Here is a 25,921-nt window from a genome sequence, read left to right as displayed (position 1 = left end):
CAGGTAGGGTCACCAACAGTGTCTGTAGTACCAGGTAGGGTTACCAACAGTGTCTGTAGTACCAGGTAGGGTTACCAACAGTGTCTGTAGTACCAGGTAGGGTCACCAACAGTGTCTGTAGTACCAGGTAGGGTTACCAACAGTGTCTGTAGTACCAGGTAGGGTTACCAACTGTGTTTGTAGTACCAGGTAGGGTTACCAACTGTGTCTGTAGTACCAGGTAGGGTTACCCACTGTGTTTTAGTACCAGGTAGGGTTACCAACAGTGTAGTACCAGGTAGGGTGACCAACAGTGTCTGTAGTACCAGGTAGTGTTACCAACTGTGTTTTTAGTACCAGGTAGGGTTACCAACAGTGTAGTACCAGGTAGGGTTACCAACAGTGTTTGTGGTACCAGGCAGGGTTACCAACTGTGTTTGTAGTACCAGGTAGGGTTACCAACAGTGTCTGTAGTACCAGGTAGGGTTACCCACAGTGTAGTACCAGGTAGGGCTACCAACAATGTCTGTAGTACCAGGTAGGGTTACCAACAGTGTCTGTAGTACCAGGTAGGGTGACCAACTGTGTCTGTAGTACTAGGTAGGGTTACCAACAGTGTCTGTAGTACCAGGTAGGGTTACCAACAGTGTCTGTAGTACCAGGTAGGGTTACCAACTGTGTCTGTAGTACCAGGTAAGGTTACCAACAGTGTCTGTAGTACCAGGTAGGGTCACCAACAGTGTCTGTAGTACCAGGTAGGGTTACCAACTGTGTCTGTAGTACTAGGTAGGGTCACCAACAGTGTCTGTAGTACCAGGTAGGGTTACCAACTGTGTCTGTAGTACTAGGTAGGGTTACCAACTGTGTTTGTAGTACCAGGTAGGGTTACCAACAGTGTCTGTAGTACCAGGTAGGGTTACCAACAGTGTAGTACCAGGTAGGGTCACCAACAGTGTCTGTAGTACCAGGTAGGGTTACCAACAGTGTCTGTAGTACCAGGTAGGGTTACCAACAGTGTAGTACCAGGTAGGGTTACCAACAGTGTCTGTAGTACCAGGTAGGGTTACCAACTGTGTTTTTAGTACCAGGTAGGGTTACCAACAGTGTCTGTAGTACCAGGTAGGGTTACCAACTGTGTTTTTAGTACCAGGTAGGGTTACCAACAGTGTCTGTAGTACCAGGTAGGGTGACCAACAGTGTCTGTAGTACCAGGTAGGGTCACCAACAGTGTCTGTAGTACCAGGTAGGGTTACCAACAATGTCTGTAGTACCAGGTAGGGTTACCAACAGTGTTTGTGGTACCAGGTAGGGTTACCAACAGTGTCTATAGTACCAGGTAGGGTTACCAACAGTGTCTGTAGTACCAGGTAGGGTTACCAACAGTGTCTGTAGTACCAGGTAGGGTTACCAACAGTGTCTGTAGTACCAGGTAGGGTCACCAACAGCGTCTGTAGTACTAGGTAGGGTTACCAACAGTGTCTTTAGTACCAGGTAGGGTTACCAACAGTGTCTGTAGTACCAGGTATGGTCACAAACAGTGTCTGTAGTACCAGGTAGGGTTACCAACAGTGTCTGTAGTACCAGGTAGGGTTACCAACAGTGTCTGTAGTACCAGGTAGGGTGACCAACAGTGTCTGTAGTACCAGGTAGGGTCACCAACTTTGTCTGTAGTACTAGGTAGGGTTACCAACAGTGTCTGTATTACCAGGTAGGGTTACCAACAGTGTCTGTAGTACCAGGTAGGGTCACCAACAGTGTCTGTAGTACCAGGTAGGGTTACCAACAGTGTCTGTAGTACCAGGTAGGGTTACCAACAGTGTCTGTAGTACCAGGTAGGGTCACCAACAGTGTCTGTAGTACCAGGTAGGGTTACCAACAGTGTCTGTAGTACCAGGTAGGGTTACCAACTGTGTTTGTAGTACCAGGTAGGGTTACCAACAGTGTCTGTAGTACCAGGTAGGGTTACCCACTGTGTTTTAGTACCAGGTAGGGTTACCAACAGTGTAGTACCAGGTAGGGTGACCAACAGTGTCTGTAGTACCAGGTAGTGTTACCAACTGTGTTTTTAGTACCAGGTAGGGTTACCAACAGTGTAGTACCAGGTAGGGTTACCAACAGTGTTTGTGGTACCAGGTAGGGTTACCAACTGTGTTTGTAGTACCAGGTAGGGTTACCAACAGTGTCTGTAGTACCAGGTAGGGTTACCCACAGTGTAGTACCAGGTAGGGCTACCAACAATGTCTGTAGTACCAGGTAGGGTTACCAACAGTGTCTGTAGTACCAGGTAGGGTGACCAACTGTGTCTGTAGTACTAGGTAGGGTTACCAACAGTGTCTGTAGTACCAGGTAGGGTTACCAACAGTGTCTGTAGTACCAGGTAGGGTTACCAACTGTGTCTGTAGTACCAGGTAAGGTTACCAACAGTGTCTGTAGTACCAGGTAGGGTCACCAACAGTGTCTGTAGTACCAGGTAGGGTTACCAACTGTGTCTGTAGTACTAGGTAGGGTCACCAACAGTGTCTGTAGTACCAGGTAGGGTTACCAACTGTGTCTGTAGTACCAGGTAGGGTTACCAACAGTGTAGTACCAGGTAGGGTCACCAACAGTGTCTGTAGTACCAGGTAGGGTTACCAACAGTGTCTGTAGTACCAGGTAGGGTTACCAACAGTGTAGTACCAGGTAGGGTTACCAACAGTGTCTGTAGTACCAGGTAGGGTTACCAACTGTGTTTTTAGTACCAGGTAGGGTTACCAACAGTGTCTGTAGTACCAGGTAGGGTTACCAACTGTGTTTTTAGTACCAGGTAGGGTTACCAACAGTGTCTGTAGTACCAGGTAGGGTGACCAACAGTGTCTGTAGTACCAGGTAGGGTGACCAACAGTGTCTGTAGTACCAGGTAGGGTTACCAACAATGTCTGTAGTACCAGGTAGGGTTACCAACAGTGTCTTTAGTACCAGGTAGGGTTACCAACAGTGTCTGTAGTACCAGGTATGGTCACAAACAGTGTCTGTAGTACCAGGTAGGGTCACCAACAGTGTCTGTAGTACCAGGTAGGGTCACCAACAGTGTCTGTAGTACGAGGTAGGGTTACCAACAGTGTCTGTAGTACCAGGTAGGGTTACCAACAGTGTAGTACCAGGTAGGGTTACCAACTGTGTTTGTAGTACCAGGTAGGGTGACCAACTGTGTTTTTGGTACCAGGTAGGGTCAGGTATGGCCACTTTAATCAGGAATATTTTGTAAACGAAGTATATAATGTCTGAAGTTAGGATATTTTCCTTAGAGATAAACAAGTATCTAGGTATATACAACTGGAGAAAACAAAAGGAACTAAAGCTTAGACAAAAGCGTGAAGATAAGTCCAGGTAAGCCAATCTATGACTGGAAAAAAAATTCAGTTAAACATTTGCAAGTTCTTTGCTCTTTCAACATCGTATCCTTCTATATGGTGTGTACCACATCGTATCCTTCTATATGGTGTGTACCACATCGTATCCTTCTATATGGTGTGTACCACATCGTATCCTTCTATATGGTGTGTACCACATCGTGTCCTTCTATATGGTGTGTACCACATCGTATCCTTCTATATGGTGTATACCACATCGTATCCTTCTATATGGTGTATACCACATCGTATCCTTCTATATGGTGTGTACCACATCGTATCCTTCTATATGGTGTATACCACATCGTATCCTTCTATATGGTGTATACCACATCGTATCCTTCTATATGGTGTATACCACATCGTATCCTTCTATATGGTGTGTACCACATCGTATCCTTCTATATGGTGTGTACCACATCGTATCCTTCTATATGGTGTATACCACATCGTATCCTTCTATATGGTGTGTACCACATCGTATCCTTCTATATGGTGTGTACCACATCGTATCCTTCTATATGGTGTATACCACATCGTATCCTTCTATATGGTGTATACCACATCGTATCCTTCTATATGGTGTGTACCACATCGTATCCTTCTATATGGTGTGTACCACATCGTACCTTCTATATGGTGTGTACCACATCGTATCCTTCTATATGGTGTATACCACATCGTATCCTTCTATATGGTGTATACCACATCGTATCCTTCTATATGGTGTGTACCACATCGTATCCTTCTATATGGTGTGTACCACATCGTGTCCTTCTATATGGTGTGTACCACATCGTATCCTTCTATATGGTGTGTACCACATCGTGTCCTTCTATATGGTGTATACCACATCGTATCCTTCTATACGGTGTGTACCACATCGTGTCCTTCTATATGGTGTGTACCACATCGTATCCTTCTATATGGTGTGTACCACATCGTATCCTCTATATGGTGTATACCACATCGTATCCTCTATATGGTGTGTACCACATCGTATCCTTCTATACGGTGTGTACCACATCGTATCCTTCTATATGGGCTGTACCACATCGTATCCTTCTATATGGTGTGTACCACATCGTATCCTTCTATATGGTGTGTACCACATCGTATCCTTCTATATGGTGTGTACCACATCGTATCCTTCTATATGGGCTGTACCACATCGTATCCTTCTATATGGTGTATACCACATCGTATCCTTCTATATGGTGTATACCACATCGTATCCTTCTATATGGTGTATACCACATCGTATCCTTCTATATGGTGTGTACCACATCGTGTCCTTCTATATGGTGTGTACCACATCGTATCCTTCTATATGGTGTGTACCACATCGTATCCTTCTATATGGTGTGTACCACATCGTGTCCTTCTATACGGTGTGTACCACATCGTATCCTTCTATATGGTGTGTACCACATCGTATCCTTCTATATGGTGTGTACCACATCGTATCCTTCTATACGGTGTGTACCACATCGTACCTTCTATATGGTGTGTACCACATCGTATCCTTCTATATGGTGTGTACCACATCGTATCCTTCTATATGGTGTGTACCACATCGTGTCCTTCTATATGGTGTGTACCACATCGTATCGATCTATATGGTGTGTACCACATCGTATCCTTCTATATGGTGTGTACCACATCGTATCCTTCTATATGGTGTGTACCACATCGTATCCTTCTATATGGTGTGTACCACATCGTGTCCTTCTATATGGTGTGTACCACATCGTGTCCTTCTATACGATGTGTACCACATCGTTGATTCGTCTCCTCAAGATATGTTACAGGTGTTGGAATTTTCTACATGATACCGTTCAGCTTATAAATGACGAATTCAACCAGTTTTCTCTCGGTCACAAATTACATATAATACACGGTCTGCGTGTTTACAAGTTTACTTATTAACGGCATAGCTAGTATTTCCTACATGGAAGGCTATAATCGGTGCTTATGAAAATGTATTTGTCGTTTTCATTAAGACAATCAAACTGTCATCCTATGCGGATAATGTTAACAAAGCTAGAATGAATTCCAATAGAATAAACAAATGATAGTCAAAAATGTAATTTTCTTCTATAAACGAATCGCATCTTGATAGATGAATTTAGCAATAAATACCGTGAATGCAAAATGATAATGAAAAAAAGATGCATCATATATACATGTATGTAGTTGCGTTGTCCTTCTAGGACTCGTCAGTGATGTAAGGACATCATACAACTGTTTCGTCCTTCTTTGACCCGATAGTGATGTTAGAGACACCATAAAACTGCGACGTCCCTCTAGGACTCGTCAGTGATGCTCGGGGCATCATACAGTCATTTTATCCTTGTATGACCGGCATGACGTCATTTAATTGATATGTCGGAAGCGGTTCTTGTGTGAAGAAAGGGAAACGTAACAAGTCTTTCCCTGTAGAACTGATGTCTGCAAATAAATCCGATATATAAAGACCAATCTTTACATTTCAGTAAACAGTAACTCAAAGCTAACAAGCCATTTCAGTGACATGCATTGTCGAATAAACACGGATGCGATTTTGAGAACAATAATTGAAGATCCTAACATGTTTCTGTCGGATATCCGTTATACATTATAAACAAGCTCTGGGTGTCACAAAAATAAACTTCAAATGAGCATTTCCCGGCGTAGTCATCTGGCAAAAAGGAAACTCGGCGAAACTTGGTGATTTAATCTTCCTTGTTCGCGCATGGTACAGTAACTTGATCTATATGCGTACACTACGTTGGACTCCTGACTTATAGTTGACTAAGTACATGTTCAGGGCATTGTATCTTTCCCTCTTACCCGATCTATTTATATACAGTGTATCAATCATAGTGTTTGAGAGTCTCGGTGATAATCTGGAATAGAATTGTAAGAATTTGAACGATAACAACTCATTTTATATAAAAGCAAAAATTTCGATAAGAAAATTATGGACAGGAACCCCAGCTAAGCTCCTTATCCCAAATTCAAAGCTAATTTCATTTGAATTCATTTGTTATATAAGATATCTTATGAATTATATAAGATATCTTATAAAGTTTATAAGATATCTTATAAAGTTTATAAGATATCTTATATAATTTGGAAAATCCCTGGATCAACGTTGCTCCGTGAATAAATGACAACTTGGCTTGCCACACATAACGCCATGTAACTGTGATTTAAGAGAAAATGAAGAATAATTTAACTTCTGGAGGAAAAGGGCCTGAAAGTGTTTTTAGATCAAATACTAATGCTTATCAACTATCCAGCGCGTGTCAACATTCGTGATTATTCTATTTCATAACATTTAAAACATCTGTTTAGAATGGTATGTCCATTGTTATCAACCTCAGCATCACTGAATGACGGGTCAGAAGGACGAAACGGCTACACTATTGTTTATGGTTGGCTAAAATGTATCTTGACTTTTTTCTGTGTTGAGAGATGCTGGCTGTATTGTATGTGTTTACCATCCTAGCAGTTACATATCGACTTAAAACAGGAAGGGCAAAATGTCAACTTAGAATACCTACAAAACAGTTAATTATATTGAAAGAAATACCATACCAGGAATTGATATATAAAACTGTGTGACTATACAGCATCAGTATGGTACAAAACACTGCCTTTTCGAATTGTGTATGAAATGGTCTCCGTCGCTATTCTGAAATGACATGTTTGTGATACCAAAACAACAGTACCCTAGCTCGTTGCGTTATTGAATATCGGTTACTGTACCATGTACAGTGTATGTGGATCTCACCACGGTTAATTTTGCTATGTATATTACGGTATGTGTACTAAGCTGTTTGGTGAACACTCTACCACTTGGACTGAATTATATTGATACCAAATATAAATAGCCATGTACTTAGGATTAAGTTTGAGGTCATTGTAAGTGAAGGTGACTCGAAATTTAACCAGGTCTCTTCCTACTAGTCTCAAAGACATTGATACCCAAAGTGTATAACCTCAGCCGATCAGTGCTATTCAAAGGAAGAGAGGTCAGAACAAGTCATCAAAGATGACAAGTACATGTATCATACAGTTATCGAACCGGTTATATCTTAGTGATTTAAAAATATCTTGCGTAAGTGCGTGTCAAATCTTCATTACCTACTGCATGATAACTATGTTCCTTAACGGATTGTCAAAACTGAATGAAACTTCCGAGTATCCGACGGATTGAATGATAATCAACCAAATTAGGTTTAACGAAACTGAACCTCGAACAAGGTCTTCAAATAGCCCACCTGGTACAAGTATGGCTGGCCAAGTTGTCATTCATTCACTGAGCAATGTTGAACTAGTATTTTACCAAATTAAAAATCAAAATAAGATTACTTATATGTTTAAGATATATCTTATATGTTTATAAGATATTTTATTTAAAGTTTATGAGATATCTTATATCTTTTATGAGATATCTCATAAACGATTTAAGATATTTCATCATTTTCTCTTCATAAGATACCTTATATAATTTTGTAAACTCATGGATCAGCGTTACTTCGTGAATAAATGACAATATGGCTTGTCTTGTATATCACTTGTAATTGTTCTTTAAGACGGTGGTAAATATTATTTATTGAATGTATACGCCGAGAGTAAGAACTATTTTGCAGAATGAATGATTAATTATGTAAGAATGGGTGCCTTTTGGTCTTTAATGTACTTAATGTATATGCTATGTTATCCAATAAGTTGTAAAAGTGACGGAATAAAGTTGAATTGAACTGAATATATGTATATACATGTGTTGTGAAATCGAGTGGTGTAACATGGCAGGATTCAGCTATCGTATCTGTATGACGATATTGTCAGACAGAACAGCAACGACAGGAATAAACGTCTGTATCGCTCTGAGGTCTAACCGATAACTTGAGGGCTAAAACATAGGTAATATAAAGGCACGAGGCCTTCCGGAGGATAACTACCCGGAATCCTCGGAGCCGTACGTAAAATACAATGCTGTTTCACAACACATGTATTGTATTAGATATAATATTTTTATGAGATATCGAGATATCTTATGTAATTCATAAGATATCTTATAACGTATATGCGTCAGCTTATATATTTTAGAAGATACATGTATCTTTATTATCATACATAAGATGTCTTATATAATTTGGTAAAATCCTGGATCAACGTTGCTCCGTAAATAAATTTGAAAAACTTGAAATTGGCTTGGCATAATAGAGCGTCCGTGACAAACAATGTCTGACCTATGTATGTATTAATAAAGAAAATAAAGTGCAAACATTGACAATATGAGTGAAATTCGAAGGTTCGTTGATATTGGTTACATGGCTTTGTGAAGTTTCAGGCTGATATCTTACTTAAAACGCATCTCTCTTTGTGTTAATATTGGACAGATTTAATATCTCTTGAGTATGTGTAATCAACCACGAAGGATATGTTACAATATAGAACAGTTTTGTCATGTAGCATACTTTGCATGCTTTGCACAAGTGCGTGGTTTCCAGGTGTGTGAAAATACCCTAGTAGAATCTAGTCTCATTTGAGTGATTTTTTATGACAATGAAGATGTGTTCCTAACACAGTCAATGTACAATGTACAGTATATTTGCATCACCAAAATCCAGTATTGAAATGGATTTAAGGACGTTGTAGCTAGTATCCGAGAATCAGGAACGATAACTCTTTACATTCGGAACTCCTCTAGATTATTTCTTTTGTGGGGTCATCTAAACGCTTAAATTCGCTTCGATGTCAAGCGTATTTATAACGTAGACAATAACATACAGCCATCCGGATGATGCAGCTGTCAGACGCAGACGACAACGTGGATTCTTCCCGGAAGGATAGAGGTCTGTTTGCTGTTGGCCATGGGGGTAAGACTTCCCGAAGATCTAAAAGGGGGGCGCATTTTAAAGTAATCTCAATTATTGATGCTATTTTAAGTTTATTCATTAAATAACTAAATTATATTTGAATGATGTTGTTGGTTTTTTTCATAACACCCAACACAGTTGTTACGGCAGTAGCGGATCACTCGAAAAACTCAAGCTGATTATGGAAAAAGTACGACTCCCAGGAGGGTGTTTGTTGTACACATTTGTTAGTAAATCTTTTTTTAGTGTCTACAACAAAAACTTGATATACAGGAGCAAATTACGTACAGAATTCAAGAATTTGTTAATTCCTCAATCCGCTAAACAAGATATGGCCGCCATCTCCCATTCTTGGATAACGGACAGTCCCGATTGGGAAATGGTTTCTAAGATACAACACACTGTCAAACACATAAAACTGCAATTGAATGATGACTTATGGTGTATTATTTGATAACAATTCATTATTTCGTAATCTTGGAATGTTTTTACAACCGTAATCATGCATTGCTTAAAGTGTAATTTATCGGCTATAGCGGATCACTGTTTTATTTGCGCACGCGTATGTATTCGCATACTACTCGTACACGTGCATTCGCTATTTCGAATTTCGAATGGTCACCATAATCAGATAAACAACTTAAGAAGAGGAGCAGTACAATTGATCAAGTAATACTTTTACTCTGTACTAATTTCCCCTTATGTCGCCCCTAGCTGATGCCATGTGTTGACACTAAAAATAGTTTGTAAACATAGGCCACTTTCGAATGAGAAGAGTCTACCGTAGCCTTCCTTGAATCGTCCAGTCTGTCAATTACAATCCCAAATGGTCGTTGAATTAATTATTTATTCACTTGCAAAATCAGATGCATAACTTGGTATAGGTACTTATTGTATCAGCTTCATCATGTCGTTCTGCTGACAGAGCAGACGCTCTCACGGATACAGTCATTTGCAATGTGATCACTCGCCGATTACTGTGTTAGCGGTCCAATATTGCATGCTGAATAAGAAATTCCAAGTGGTGTTCATCCAAGCTAATTACACTAGACTCTATGTAGACCAAAACTAATAAAGTACCATCAATCGCCATGCCCCATTAGCTGTCACTGTCACACTGAACCAAGTCAGTCTGAGGTGACGTAGAGCTGTGACGCAGCTGATCCAGGGGTCGTCTAAAAATTGTTCCAGTCAGTGCAATAATTGTTTAGGGAGTCGGGTTAAACTTTTAAAGTTTAAACGAAGAAAAACTATTATAGTTAGGTTTTTTAAACGTTAGACACCTCTGTCCGCTAAAAATCCAAATGAAACTGACTAGGTTAAATGGACTAATCAATAAAAACATGTGCCAAAGTCCATAACATTTAAACAAGGTATAATAATACATACACGTTTTGCAACATTTTTTTCCAGAGATGACAGGAGAGTGTATGCAGCTCTGTATTAAAGAATAAATGAAAATATCTACAATGCCTAAATTTAGTTTATAAATTATTACTCTCACTAGTGTCGTAAACAATACATTATACAAATGTATTCGGTGGATATTTCAATTCAACGTGTTTTGCTCTTTATTATTTTTTTTATTTTAAAGATACTGTAGTAGTTTATTGAAAGAGAGGCCTATATAACAATGCTGTCTCTGATGAAAATGAACAGCAATAAAAAAAAAATTAAAGGTATAGAATTCAAACTGGAATGAAAATATATAAGGGCTGTTTTTTTTATACTCCTAACATGTTTTAAGGTTTAAAACACTTTTATGGTTAAGCGTTTTTATGGCTTGGTTTTAACCACTCGGTTAAATGGTTAAAGAGTTCCTCAACCGCGATTAAAAGCATGTTTGAGATCGATTCAAGATGGTGGAGCAAGTGCTGCTGCAAGCTGTAGAGCTGACAGGCGAGGGAGGAGACTTTCAAATGTTGATTTCTCTAAACGAAAGTGAGACTGAAAGTCGGACAAAGACTAAAGATTGCTGATTTCTTCATAATAACCCTTTGGTCTGATAGGACCTTCATGTTCTCCAGGGTTTGTTTGCAACGATGACAGTAACAGCATTTAAATGAAGTTGATATGGAGTATCACTTCGTCATGATTTCATTATATTAAAACATTTCTGAAAAATGCTGTTGTTCTCTTTGTACATCTCATTTTTCAGACAGTATATGTTCAAGTTACAGTAATGTGCCAAAAGTATTCGGTCACGTCATATCTTTACTTTATATTTCACGCATTTTGAAAAAATTTCAATGAATTTTTATGACTTCGTTTTTAAATGTATTTTCTTGAAATTCCATACACTAGTAGACTAGACAATTGTTAGCTCATTCACCTGATTTTTTTTACATACTTTTCCGCTACTTCATTTTCCAAAAATAGATAAATATAAGCATGTTGCCCGAAATGTGAAGTTAATAAATGCTCTTTAAAATATTCTTACTTAATGATTTCATTGCTAATTTTTAAAAATCTTAAACATGCAATATCTCTTGATATTAGTTACAGAAATTTATATATGCAAATATTGTAGCTAGTTAAGTTTTTGTTCAACCAATGCGTTTTTTAAAACCATTGAACATGTTTATGTTTAATAGCTTAAACATGTTTCAGGTTATTTCAAACCATAAACATACATGTTTGAGTATAAAAAAAACAGGCCTATAAAATTCTTAGTTTCATGTGAACTAAATTTTAATTTCTATTCTAAAATGTGAAAGAAACTCTATGCCGATTTGTAATCATGTATTATATCGCTTTGTTTTCATTCGCAGAGTTAAACAGGAAAACATAAGAACATTGATAATAGAACAGTCTAACGACTAGACTATCCCTCACGTACGGCTCGGTATTTTTTCCACGGATGACACTCAATTTCCATGTATTTAATTTGGATAAAAGATACAATCAGTGTTTCCTGCTTACAATTTTTACTTGTTGAGATGGAATACACATTACCGATATCGTAAAGATAGATCTACTAGTTATAAAATGGTATTCCCCATAAAATATATCTAACGTTAACATCGGTGACGTCGTCGACATAAAGTTGAATAACGCTAAATCGTCCTGGGAAATGACGTTAAAGTTGTTAGTTGTAAAGAGCCATCTTTTTGAGTTGTTATGCACCTACTGTTTAGTATATTCAGAACAAAAGCTTCGATTTAATATTAGACGGGGTCTATTGGCATCCGAAAATTGCGTTTTGAGACATCCCAGCAAACTTGACTCGTCACCAGGGGCCCGCAAGGGGACGTGATCCGTTATAGACGTACTGATCCGCTATAACCGACAATTCGGTAGGTCTTGTTTTGCTTGTTTCATTTCGTATGTTCAATTTTATTCAGATCTTTTGGTATCACAAGAAAGGTAATTAAATTTGCTTTCTGGAGATATACAATACCTGTCAAAAAAACAACACGTAAAATCGTGTGCAGCGAGTGTATGCAAAGTGATCCGCTACTGCCGCAACAACTGTACCCTATATTTTGGTATTAATGTGTGCATACAAATTATGTACTCGGGGTTCATTTTGGAGGGGGCCATATGGGGCCATTGGCCATCAAATTTACTGAATGGCCCACATGATTAGGAAAAATCTTTAAATTTTCTTATGTAATGACCCACACATGATATTAGTTTTCTTGAAAATCAGCTAAATTTAATGGCCCATCAATTTGATCAACCAAAATGATCCCTGTGTACTGATGTTTCCAGTATATGACGTCATAGAATAGACAGATGTACCAAAATTGGAGTGAAGTATTTAGGGGGGTGGGGTAAGAAAATGTCACATATTTCAAAAACTGACCATAGAAAGTTTCCGTAAAAAATCATGGCTATGCAGTAAAATTGATGACATATCCTGTTAGTTTTTTGAGAATATTAAATGACACAATTATTTTACAAAAATTTTTGAAATCAGAAATAATCATAAAAATGACCATATAAAATAGAATCATGATAACGAAATATGCGGCTTCACATGCTATTATTTTTATAATAAGCATCCAATACATAATAAAATGTGATATATACATTCACTAGAGGTTAATCAATATACAGAAGCATTTATTTTATATTCAAAAGTAAAAACATTGAACTTGTTGCCATTTTAAATGCATTAGGTGCATTTGGGTTTTGTCCACAAAGAGGACCAGAGGTGTATAATTGATAGGGGGTCTAAAGGGGGGTCTAAAAAAAATTTCAACCACACAAAGTTTTTCTTCATTTAGGCAGTGATACATAATTATCTCCTGAGCAAATAACCAAAATTTCAGAAAAATTGAATGTCAGGAATTTTTTAGCCTCACTAGCTCCAACCCCCTTAATTCAACTAATGTGATTGATTTATCGAAGAAAGTGAGTACAGAATGTTTCTGTGATTAAACTTGTATCTTTGAGAGAATGCTATGAAATGTTTTCACTAAAAATATACAACAACTATATTATTGAGAATATAAATGAAGAGATATGATACGAAGGAAATTTTGCACACAGATTGTGGGGAAAATGCCAGATTTCAATTGCAGTTACAAAATTGTATTGCAAAAATTATCAAAGGAAATACAGATAATGTTGGAAAGTGGAAATGTGTGCCATAATGTGTCCATAAGTATACATCTATATACATAATTATGTTCCCATACAGAGTGTTGCTTGATTCCAACCTTGTTTTAAAGGAATATTTTAGTGCATGGACAATTTGCTATGGGAACAATACTAACTTTTAAGAATATTGATATCTGTTTTACATTTAATAAATATATATTTTCACATTTATTCTTTTGTTTAAAGAGGCTTGCCCGCAGAGAGATCAGAAAAATTGGCTAATAGAAAAAGATTTTTTACACATGACAGATTGTTGGAATTGTTGAGTTTTTCATTTTATTTTCCTTATAAAACGCTGAAAAGTGATATTAAAACCTCATTTCTAAATATTATTTATTTAATCGCAACCCGCAATAAGTCTAATTTGATTGACACATCAAGGAAACAAGCACGTGCACAGTGCCGCACAGTGATAACTTCAAAGGCAGCGGCGATTTACAAAGAAGATTTGCCGTTATATTCCATACATTTCCCTCTCAGGTTGAGTTTTAAAACGTCTTTTAAATACATATTCTGTAATTGTTTTCAAGAAATAAAGTCGGAAAGCCTCTAATTTTGTCACATAGAAACGTGTACTGAAGTTTATTTAGTGATCGGAGATGTGTCGTTTACCGGTCTGCGGGTAAGCCTCTTTAAATGTCATTCCGTTGTTGATATATGTATGTTCATTCAGAAATTTAGCTTTAGCTGCCAAATACGTTACCTGTAACCGTCAGGTAAGTCACCTGTAACCATCCAATACGTTACCTGTAACTGTCCAATAAGTTACCTGTAACCGTCCAATAAGTTATATGTAACCGTCCAATAAGTTATATGTAACCGTCCAATAAGTTATATATGACCGTCCAATAAGTTACCTGTAACCGTCCAATAAGTTATATGTAACCGTCCAATAAGTTATATGTAACCGTCCAATAAGTTATATGTAACCATCCAATAAGTTACCTGTAACCGTCCAATAAGTTATATGTAACCGTCCAATAAGTTATATATAACCGTCCAATAAGTTACCTGTAACCATCCAATAAGTTACCTGTAACCGTCCAATAAGTTATATGTAACCGTCCAATAAGTTATATATAACCGTCCAATAAGTTATATATGACCGTCCAATAAGTTATATATAACCGTCCAATAAGTTATATATAACCGTCCAATAAGTTATATATAACCGTCCAATAAGTTATGTGTAGCCGTCCAATAAGTTATATGTAGCCATCCAATAAGTTATATGTAACCGTCCAATAAGTTACCTGTAACCGTCCAATAAGTTATATGTAACCGTCCAATAAGTTACCTGTAACCGTCCAATAAGTTATATGTAACCGTCCAATAAGTCATATGTAACCGTCCAATAAGTTATATGTAACCGTCCAATAAGTTACCTGTAACCGTCCAATAAGTTACCTGTAACCGTCCAATAAGTTATATATAACCGTCCAATAAGTTATATATGACCGTCCAATAAGTTATATATAACCGTCCAATAAGTTATATATAACCGTCCAATAAGTTATATGTAACCGTCCAATAAGTTATATATAACCGTCCAATAAGTTATGTGTAGCCGTCCAATAAGTTATATATAACCGTCCAATAAGTTATATGTAACCGTCCAATAAGTTATATATAACCGTCCAATAAGTTATATATGACCGTCCAATAAGTTATATATAACCGTCCAATAAGTTACCTGTAACCGTCCAATAAGTTATATATAACCGTCCAATAAGTTATGTGTAGCCGTCCAATAAGTTATATGTAGCCATCCAATAAGTTATATGTAACCGTGCAATAAGTTATGTATAACCGTCCAATAAGTTATATATGACCGTCCAATAAGTTATATATAACCGTCCAATAAGTTATATTTAACCGTCCAATAAGTTATATGTAACCGTCCAATAACTTACCTGTAACCATTCAATAAGTTATATGTAACCGTTACCGTCCAATAAGTTATATGTAGCCATCCAATAAGTTATATGTAACCGTCCAATAAGTTACCTGTAACCATTCAATAAGTTATATGTAACCGTCCAATAAGTTATATATAACCGTCCAATAAGTTATATGTAACCGTGCAATACGTTATATGTAACCGTCCAATAAGTTATATGTAACCGTGCAATACGTTATATGTAACCGTCCAATAAGTTATATATGAGCGTCCAATAAGTTATATATAACCGTCCAATAAGTTATATATGACCGTCCAATAAGTTATATATAACCGTCAAATAAGTTATATATAACCGTCCAATAAGTTATATGTAACCGTCCAATAACTTACCTGTAACCATTCAATAAGTTATATGTAACCGTGCAATAAGTTTTATATGACCGTCCAATAAGTTATATGTAACCGTCCAATAAGTTATATATGACCGTCCAATAAGTTATATGTAACCGTGCAATACGTTATATGTAACCGTGCAATAAGTTATATGTAGCCGTCCAATAAGTTACCTGTAACCGTCCAATAAGTTATATGTAACCGTCCAATAAGTTACCTGTAACCGTCCAATAAGTTATATGTAACCGTCCAATAAGTTATATATAACCGTCCAATAAGTTATATATAACCGTCCAATAAGTTATATGTAACCGTCCAATAACTTACCTGTAACCATTCAATAAGTTATATATAACCGTCCAATACGTTATATATGACCGTCCAATAAGTTATATATAACCGTCCAATAAGTTATATATGACCGTCCAATAAATTATATATGACCGTCCAATAAGTTATATATGACCGTCCAATAAGTTATATGTAACCGTCCAATAAGTTATATATGACCGTCCAATAAGTTATATGACCGTCCAAAAAGTTACCTGTAACCGTCCAATAAGTTATATATAACCGTCCAATAAGTTATATGTAACCGTCCAATAAGTTATATATAACCGTCCAATAAGTTATATATGACCGTCCAATAAGTTATATATAACCGTCCAATAAGTTATATATAACCGTTCAATAAGTTATATATAACCGTCCAATAAGTTATGTGTAGCCGTCCAATAAGTTATATGTAGCCATCCAATAAGTTATATGTAACCGTGCAATAAGTTATGTATAACCGTCCAATAAGTTATATATGACCGTGCAATAAGTTATATATAACCGTCCAATAAGTTATATATAACCGTCCAATAAGTTATATGTAACCGTCCAATAACTTACCTGTAACCATTCAATAAGTTATATGTAACCGTTACCGTCCAATAAGTTATATGTAACCGTCCAATAAGTTATATGTAACCGTCCAATAAGTTACCTGTAACCATTCAATAAGTTATATGTAACCGTCCAATAAGTTATATATAACCGTCCAATAAGTTATATGTAACCGTGCAATACGTTATATGTAACCGTCCAATAAGTTATATGTAACCGTGCAATACGTTATATGTAACCGTCCAATAAGTTATATATGAGCGTCCAATAAGTTATATATAACCGTCCAATAAGTTATATATGACCGTCCAATAATTTATATATAACCGTCCAATAAGTTATATATAACCGTCCAATAAGTTATATGTAACCGTCCAATAACTTACCTGTAACCATTCAATAAGTTATATGTAACCGTGCAATAAGTTATATATGACCGTCCAATAAGTTATATGTAACCGTCCAATAAGTTATATATGACCGTCCAATAAGTTATATGTAACCGTGCAATAAGTTATATGTAGCCGTCCAATAAGTTACCTGTAACCGTCCAATAAGTTATATGTAACCGTCCAATAAGTTACCTGTAACCGTCCAATAAGTTATATGTAACCGTCCAATAAGTTATATATAACCGTCCAATAAGTTATATATAACCGTCCAATAAGTTATATGTAACCGTCCAATAACTTACCTGTAACCATTCAATAAGTTATATATAACCGTCCAATACGTTATATATGACCGTCCAATAAGTTATATATAACCGTCCAATAAGTTATATATGACCGTCCAATAAGTTATATATAACCGTCCAATAAGTTATATATAACCGTCCAATAAGTTATATGTAACCGTCCAATAACTTACTGTAACCATTCAATAAGTTATATGTAACCGTGCAATAAGTTATATATGACCGTCCAATAAGTTATATGTAACCGTCCAATAAGTTATATATGACCGTCCAATAAGTTATATGTAACCGTCCAATAAGTTATATATGACCGTCCAATAAATTATATATGACCGTCCAATAAGTTATATATGACCGTCCAATAAGTTATATGTAACCGTCCAATAAGTTATATATGACCGTCCAATAAGTTATATGACCGTCCAATAAGTTACCTGTAACCGTCCAATAAGTTATATATAACCGTCCAATAAATTACCTGTAACCGTCCAATAAGTTATATATAACCGTCCAATAAGTTACCTGTAACCATTCAATAAGTAACCTCTGACCGTCCACTGCTGGGTATACCTGTAGTATGTAAATAACAATGGAATGCACCACAGCTATGTTTTATTTACAGTTTGAGGATTATGCCCGCGACAACCTGAAGGCTTTACAACAGAGTCGCTACAAGGGTCCTTACGACACCTCCGACATCATCAGCCTCGCTTTCGACGTCGCCCACATCTATGTAAGTATTTTATTTATCCAGTATGATAGGTTTTTACAGTTGTTGAATCTTTTTGTAGCACCTAAACTTTAAAATACGAGATCTTGGAGTAAGAGACCCTCAACTAAGATCAGTTTTTGACAAGGTCGATATACAATGAAAATTTGAATTCAAGGGCACTACAAACTCTTAAACATCAACCGCATGTCTCGATCTTTACTTACAACTCAACCAGCAGCAGTAGCTTACACCTCAGCTAAACTATTATTGTGAATAGATATATAGATAGTCATATCTTTGCTCTCCCAACCAGTAATTAAATTGTTCCAAAATATTTGATATTAAGGGGTTGTTCCCGATATCACGATATATGTCGTCTGCTAGCAGAAAAAATAATAACACATGCAGGGTTCAGAGGTGTTAAGTGTTTTGGTCATCATCATGACATTGTATTATATTTCATAGTGTGATATGAAATAGGACGTGTCCGTTAATATATGTTGTAGTTTAAATGTTGTGGTGTGGACAGCGGAGTGGAATACGCCTCCATTTCCAATTGGAATACGACCTATGCTTACGACCCTGGTAACGGAAATTATGTAGTGGGCAATGCCACTATCCCGGCGACATGCTGCGAGTTCTCCGACACAGCCCTCTTTCCAAATGACCTTACAAGATTCCTCAGCTCCATGACCAATACAACGTGCCCGGTTACCCAGGCGAGCTCATACTACTCCAAGGTAATTATCACAGGAATTAACCCTCTACTTTACCCTGGGAGACTCTCTCCCTCTCTCAAGAAGGTAATGAACCTGTCCTTTGTCCGAGATTTAAATGTTATACCTGGTAAGAAATCAAGTAATAAGAACTTGAAACATAACAAAGTTAAGAGTTAACACCGAGAAAACTAATTTCATACGTTTGTTTTCAGTATATTGCATTATGCATGTAAAGTTTGGGGATATACGAAAGGTTAGAATATTAAGGAATAAAAATTGAATTGGAATTGAAATGAAACTTGGTAAGACCAGTTATTCTTATCACATAGCATAATTGACCTGTAGGCATAATGTATAACATGGACCCAAATGATGCCTGATTTAATTGAATCCACATAAGATAATGTTGAATCCACATCAGATGCTGTTGAATCCACATCAGATGATGTTGAATCCATATAAGATAAAGATTATTCCACCCAAGATAAAGATGAATCCACATCAGATGATGTTGAATCCATGTAAGATAAAGATTATTCCACCCAAGATAAAGATGAATCCACATCAGTTGATGTTGAATCCATGTAAGATAAAGATTATTCCACCCAAGATAAAGATGAATCCACATCAGATGATGTTAAATCCACACAAAAGAATGTTGAATCCACATTGAATAATGTTGAAACCACATCAGATAAAAATGAATCTACATAAGGTAATAACAAACGTACATTAAGTTATTGTAATTTTACAGAATTAGACAGCTATGACGGTCCATGGTTATGCTTCCGTATTTTTATGTGGGACAATGATGAAATTGCTGTTTTGGTGTCTCCATAATACTTGTTTTATTTTGGGTTGCCGTTTTGATTTGTTAAAGAGAATCTCCCGCATGTTGTGGGTCAGTATCATGGTTCCATTACTGTTTTACAGGGTTGTTACGAATCCATTAAGGATCACTTCAGTCAGTACTTCAACATTGTGATCGGCGTGGGCGCGGGTGTTGCAGCATTGGAGGTAGGTCCCGGTCCATCAAATAACATGTAATATAATTATCCCCACCATTCAATCGATGTACATACAAGTAAGTATATCTACACTTTACAACACCCACAGGAAAACAAGTCTACCAGAAATAGCTTCCGAAGAAAAAAATAATTATAAAAAATAGCCACATGATATAAAAAGGGCTTACATTGATCAATACATGAACCAAGTGCAGTAGATTATTGCTATGATATAATCCTATAAAAGACACGCATACACTGTAGGTAGTGAAAGACAGTATACAATTTCTCGCGTGACCATAATGACGTCATACCTATACACATTGGGTCAGTAAAAATACAAAAATGGCTTTCTTTCTCCTCGATACATTAGTAATGTAACTTACTTTTTGAAAAACATAAGGAAAGTAGAAAAATATCATATAAAGGAATATCTTGATATGGTTTTATAATCGGTACAGTAAAGCTATGACATTTCAATGATGTGAGTTATGACAATGGATTGTGAATTAAGACTGTGGTTAAAGCGACTATGTCTGTAGATTTCATACCCATTAAACGGTGATATCTTCATTTTAATACTGAAAATGGGTTAAAATATAGCGATAGACGAGTCTATAGTGTAAAAATAGATTATAGATATATGTTTATGAGTTTTTAAACAATGTTTACTCGTTTGATGTTTGTGGGGAAAAAAGTCTACACGGAAAAATTCGAATGGAGTCACGTGGGTGCGAATGACGAGTCCACGCAGCGCTTGCGGTAACATATGCATTCCGGTATGACTTACCGAATTGTAATTACATCTGTATATTGTTTGCACACATTTAAGTATTTACAAAACATGGTTGTGGACGCTTTTATACTTCGCAATTAAGGGAAAGTCTTAGTTTGTTTTATGACCTATTTTAAAGAAATATAACGCCTGATAATATTATCCAGCGTTGATTTCTACAGCTATAGTCGTTTTCAGAACGCCAGTATAGACGAACTTTGTCTCGATTAATTGATCATTTGATTGATTGTGCTTAACGGCCCGTCGACAGCTATGGTTCCTCTTCAGGACAAACAATATTGAGATGGGGTATACGAACTTTGTCATCCTGAGAACTGTTGGGATTAGTAGTGTAGATTCAACATATCACAAACAAGACCAAAACAAAAAATAAAACAATCTGTCATGTCCAGAATACCGAGGGGTTGTACCAGCACTAGATACGTAGATATCATCATTTTGAAGCTTTCTTTCATATAGGCGCTTTGTCGAAAGGAAAAAAAAGTAAGGTGGTAGTTAATATATAATGTATTTATTTTCTTTAAAGGAGCTTATCCTTTGAGAAATAGTTCTGCTCTTAATCACAAGTAATGGCATTGACCATTCTCATATATAATAACTTTATACATATATTTTTTTCGCTTTGTCACGGCATCAAACAACGACTTCCGGCAGGTTTGCTACCTTGCTGATGTCCGGAGGCTTGCTTGTTCCTATGAAACTAGGAGCTTTAAATTTGCTGGCCAAAGCTCTATAAGCACTTGTTAGGTCCAAGTTGATGAACCAAACAAAAAGACAAAAAGACAAAGTACAGTAGCTCAATTCTGATTCCAAACGTTTGCCGTGGCTTGCGTACCGTAAATCCGAGGAAGAGGGCTCTGGTGGTTGAGCAGTATGGCTTACAAATCATGCCAATTTGCAACACATCGCTTTTGCTTCAGACTCGGACTAATATGTGGTAATATGGTCTCTTCATTATCAATCGGCTAGTCACGTCTCCAGATGATGGTGGCTAAGAGGCAATCGCGGGAGAACCAAACCTTTGCTTTCTCTTTCGAGCATACTTGTTGACCTTGACACTTGGACACTGGAAACCCATGACAACAAAAGTGTCCCCTAGTTGGGCTCCCTGGCGGGTTGGGACATATGAACATACGGAATAATAATTACACACATATGGGTACAAAAAAGAGTCAGACAACAAAAACAAGACCAAATCAAACTCGAAATGCAACAATTACTAGACAACCTAGAGCTGAGACCTCCCCGTTGTTCCCCAATTTCTGCTTCAGGCCAAGATGATATTTCTTATCATTTGCTCAAGCACTTACCGGACTCGTCACTATCTAGCTACGATAACGTAGCTCTGGACGACGGACGGACAATTTATGACAGATGGTCGTCGTCAGAGAGCATTGTAGGCAGGGTATGAATACTTAACATATTCAATCAAGTTTGTGCCTCCGGAAAGATTCTAGAACTCCACAGTTATACCTATCATAGAACCGGGGATGATACTGATCCAAACATTTATCATCGTATCTCTCTGACCAGTTGTTTATGCTTTAGCAGGAATGATAAACAAGTTTGGTTTCATGAGAACAACGATAGAGTATCCCCTCTTCAGATGGGTTTAGAACCAGAAGAGGGACAACTACCACCTCATTAGACTCGGGTTATTTATATGAGAGGCTTACACCAGGAAAGAACATCTTGTAGGCGTGTTCTTCGATCATGAGAAGGTATATGATACACTGTACTACCTGACAGTATTTGATCAGGTAAGGTCATCATGACCTTGGCGTACGTGGAAATCTGCCGTGTTTTATATCTAACTCCTATTAGATAGACACTTCAAAGTCCGTGTCGACTCAACTTTTTTCTGAAACGGCCAAACAGTAAATAGGAGTCCTACATGGTTGAATATCCTATCAATTACCTTGTTTAGTCTCAAATCAACAGTGAAGTGAAATGTCCTGGTCATTCAACCGAAGTGTCGTTACTCGTGGATGAATTCTTGATCTGTTACAGTTGTCAGAATGTGCAAAAAAAAAAAAAAAGAAGAAAAACAATCTTCAACAAAATTTAGATAAACCACACAATTTGTCAGACGAAAACAACTTCAAATTCTCCAAATCAAAAACAATATGCATGCATTTCTGCCAAAAACAAAAAAGTACAATGACCCAAATCTTACACCTGATGGCACCAAAATTCCTGTTGTCGAAGAGACAAAATTTGTAGACCTCATTTTCTATCCGAAATTCTCTTTCGTGGCATATATAAAGTATCTAAAGGATCAATCCTTTCTCATACCGATGGGGGAGTGGACCATGATATGCGTTTACACATCTACAAATCATTTATTCGAACAAAACTGGATTACGATTCTATGGAATACGGGTCAGCTCGCAGATCATACCTGCTAGACCCAATCCTAAACAAGGGGATACGTCTAGCCCTTGGAGCCTTTCGACAAACACCTTTCCAGTTCCGTGGATTCGAAAGCTCTATTTAGTTATTTGAAAGACATGTATCTGTTCTATAGACTTTGATGTCCTATACCTTACTCCTTTTGACTGTATATACAACAAGTGGTCATATTTCCTCTGTTCGGTATTTTTTTAACCCACTTTTTTTTTAAAGGATCTAAATATACAATACGAATGCTTTTAAGAATGTTTTTATTGGATTTTGCCTTTGCCACCTACATATTTATTCATAATAAGATAGTAAATGAATCAACATGTCCCTAAGTTGTCGACGGGCCGTTAAACCCAAGCGAACAAACAAAATCAGACAACGAGAAATATTTAGCGTTCGGTTATAACGAAAACACAACCCTACCAATCAACAGGAAATGGTCATGTATGTATCATACTATAATTGTAACATATGTGGGCACTAGTATCAAACTTCAGACACTTGTAAAGGACCAAGGTATCAAAGGACAATATAGGTCATATGATGTCACATTCTGTGTCGGAAATATGTTATTATATAGTCAAATGAATACATGTAGGGACGTACATATACAGTACGTCCCTGTGATTCACGATCGAACTAGGCTGGTTTTTGGGGGGTTTTTTGTTTTGTTTTTTTGTTCTTCTTCTTCTTCTTCTTCTTTTTTAAATTACTTATTAAATGTATTAAGTATTAAGATATCAAATTAGAGAGTTGCTTTCGTAATTTACTTCTTATGTGCATCTTCGCTAGCCAAGGCTTCTGATTACGTTACACTCCACGACGACTCGAACAATATAATGAACGAAACAAATTTCTAATTACATTGTTCACAGTATTCGGCATACAACATACTATACATTTTGTAAGTGTAACTCTACAGAAATCTTGGTAATATCATGATTTATGATATTTAACACTTCTTGTTTCAATCATTTATTTCGCCATAGAAAATATCATATAATGCCTAGAGACCAAAATGAAATACATGTAGTAATGTATGTAGTTATCTCCCTTGAATAAGAATCGACAGTAATATAATGCATAGAGACCAAAATAAAATACATGTACTTAGTTTATGTGATTATCTCCCTTGAATAAGAATCGACAGTAACATAGTTTACTTCCCTTTTCAGCTTTTAGGTGTCATTGCCGCGTGCTGTATGATAAAGCTAGACAAGGACAAGGAGGAGGAGGAAGAGGATTAGAGTAAATCCAAAGTATATGAAGGGGAGGGAACTTGGCGTAATGTGGGGCTAACAACGCACAGGGACATGAGAAGTTTATTTAGACCTTCCCTAGTGTGCATTGTACGTGTTTGACATTTAAGGGGGCAGTAGCATATAGGAAGTTCAGAAAAAAGTGAGGGGTCAAGAATGTTTTTTTTTTTCATATTTAATCAAACCCATCTGTATGTCATGCATGTTCATAGTATATATGTGTGATGGACAAAACTGCCTTCTTTATTTTGGAAGTGATGATTTTTTTTCATATTTGAATTGGTCAATATGACTAGAGAAATGAAAATATTATTTTGCAGAGCAATTTTAATGCGTGTAAAGGAACGCGACGTTGTAGGAATTTGTTTTTGTGTTTGTTTTTGTTTTTACGTTGTTTTGTTTTTTAACCTGTTTTAACGCATATTGAACGCCAGATGATATGGAAACTGTAATAATAACATGTAATAGATATATCTAACATGCAAAATTTCACATGAAAATCAACGTAATTCATAGAAAACAGAAATGAAAATACAATAATTATAGCAAATAAATTACAAATGGCTAAATGTGTAATTTACTGCCTCTGCAATGAAAACCAGTTGACGCAACCGTTTTTAACTCTGGAAAAAGATGGATGAACATATTGCATTTAAATTTGTTATAAGGTCCCCCCCCCCCCCCCCCCCCCCCCCCCCTTATTTTTTTTATTTATTTATTTTCTTTTTTTTTGTATATTACAATATATATGTTGTGAATAGGTTCTTTCTATACAAGGATTTTTGTAAAAAACGGAAAAAATAGAGTTGAAGTTGAAAGTTGCTAAAAATGTCAATGGGAGAGATTTATACAATTCTTCATTTAGGTATTTCAGATATTGTACTTTGGTTTTTAGTAAAACTTATTGCAATCCGAAATCATTTCCGAATTGTTAAAATACGATGAAACTCAATTTTTACTAAGAAAAGTATAACTTGTAAGGTTTTGTTGTATGTTCCAGTATTTTACAGTCTTAGGGCTGAAGATATATACATTCGTATTTTATTATATATATGAAGTTAACTGGCTATAGCGTTAAGGTAGATATACAATGTCATATAACACCGGCGACAATAAAAAAAAACCTAAAAATTGTTTTCACTGTTAAAATAAAATAATTTCGAATGGAAAATATAGTTTGTCGTTATTTAAAAAAAGAAATCATAAAATACATTTTGAGTTAAAAGACTATTTTTTTCCGGAGAATGTGCACGGTAATTGACGGCTGCATAACCAGAGATGCAGATCCGAGG

General features: G+C 36.6%; 1 protein-coding gene across 1 annotated transcript in view; it reads left to right on the top strand.

The window, feature by feature from the left end:
* LOC117321838 overlaps positions 1-25,305 on the top strand; it is a 43,854-nt gene extending 18,549 nt beyond the window's left edge. The window contains exons 11-14 of the mRNA XM_033876428.1: positions 18,356-18,466; positions 18,952-19,185; positions 20,098-20,181; positions 24,546-25,305. Of these exons, the coding sequence (XP_033732319.1) occupies positions 18,356-18,466; positions 18,952-19,185; positions 20,098-20,181; positions 24,546-24,617 (501 nt within the window). The 3' untranslated portion in view covers positions 24,618-25,305. The remainder of the gene's footprint in view (positions 1-18,355; positions 18,467-18,951; positions 19,186-20,097; positions 20,182-24,545) is intronic.
* Positions 25,306-25,921: the final 616 nt, after the last annotated feature.

This window comes from Pecten maximus, chromosome 2 (genome assembly GCF_902652985.1).
Source record: "Pecten maximus chromosome 2, xPecMax1.1, whole genome shotgun sequence".
In the NCBI taxonomy this organism is placed as follows: domain Eukaryota; kingdom Metazoa; phylum Mollusca; class Bivalvia; order Pectinida; family Pectinidae; genus Pecten; species Pecten maximus.
Note: the sequence above shows the minus strand (reverse complement) of the source record. Positions and strands in the feature narration are given on the sequence as shown.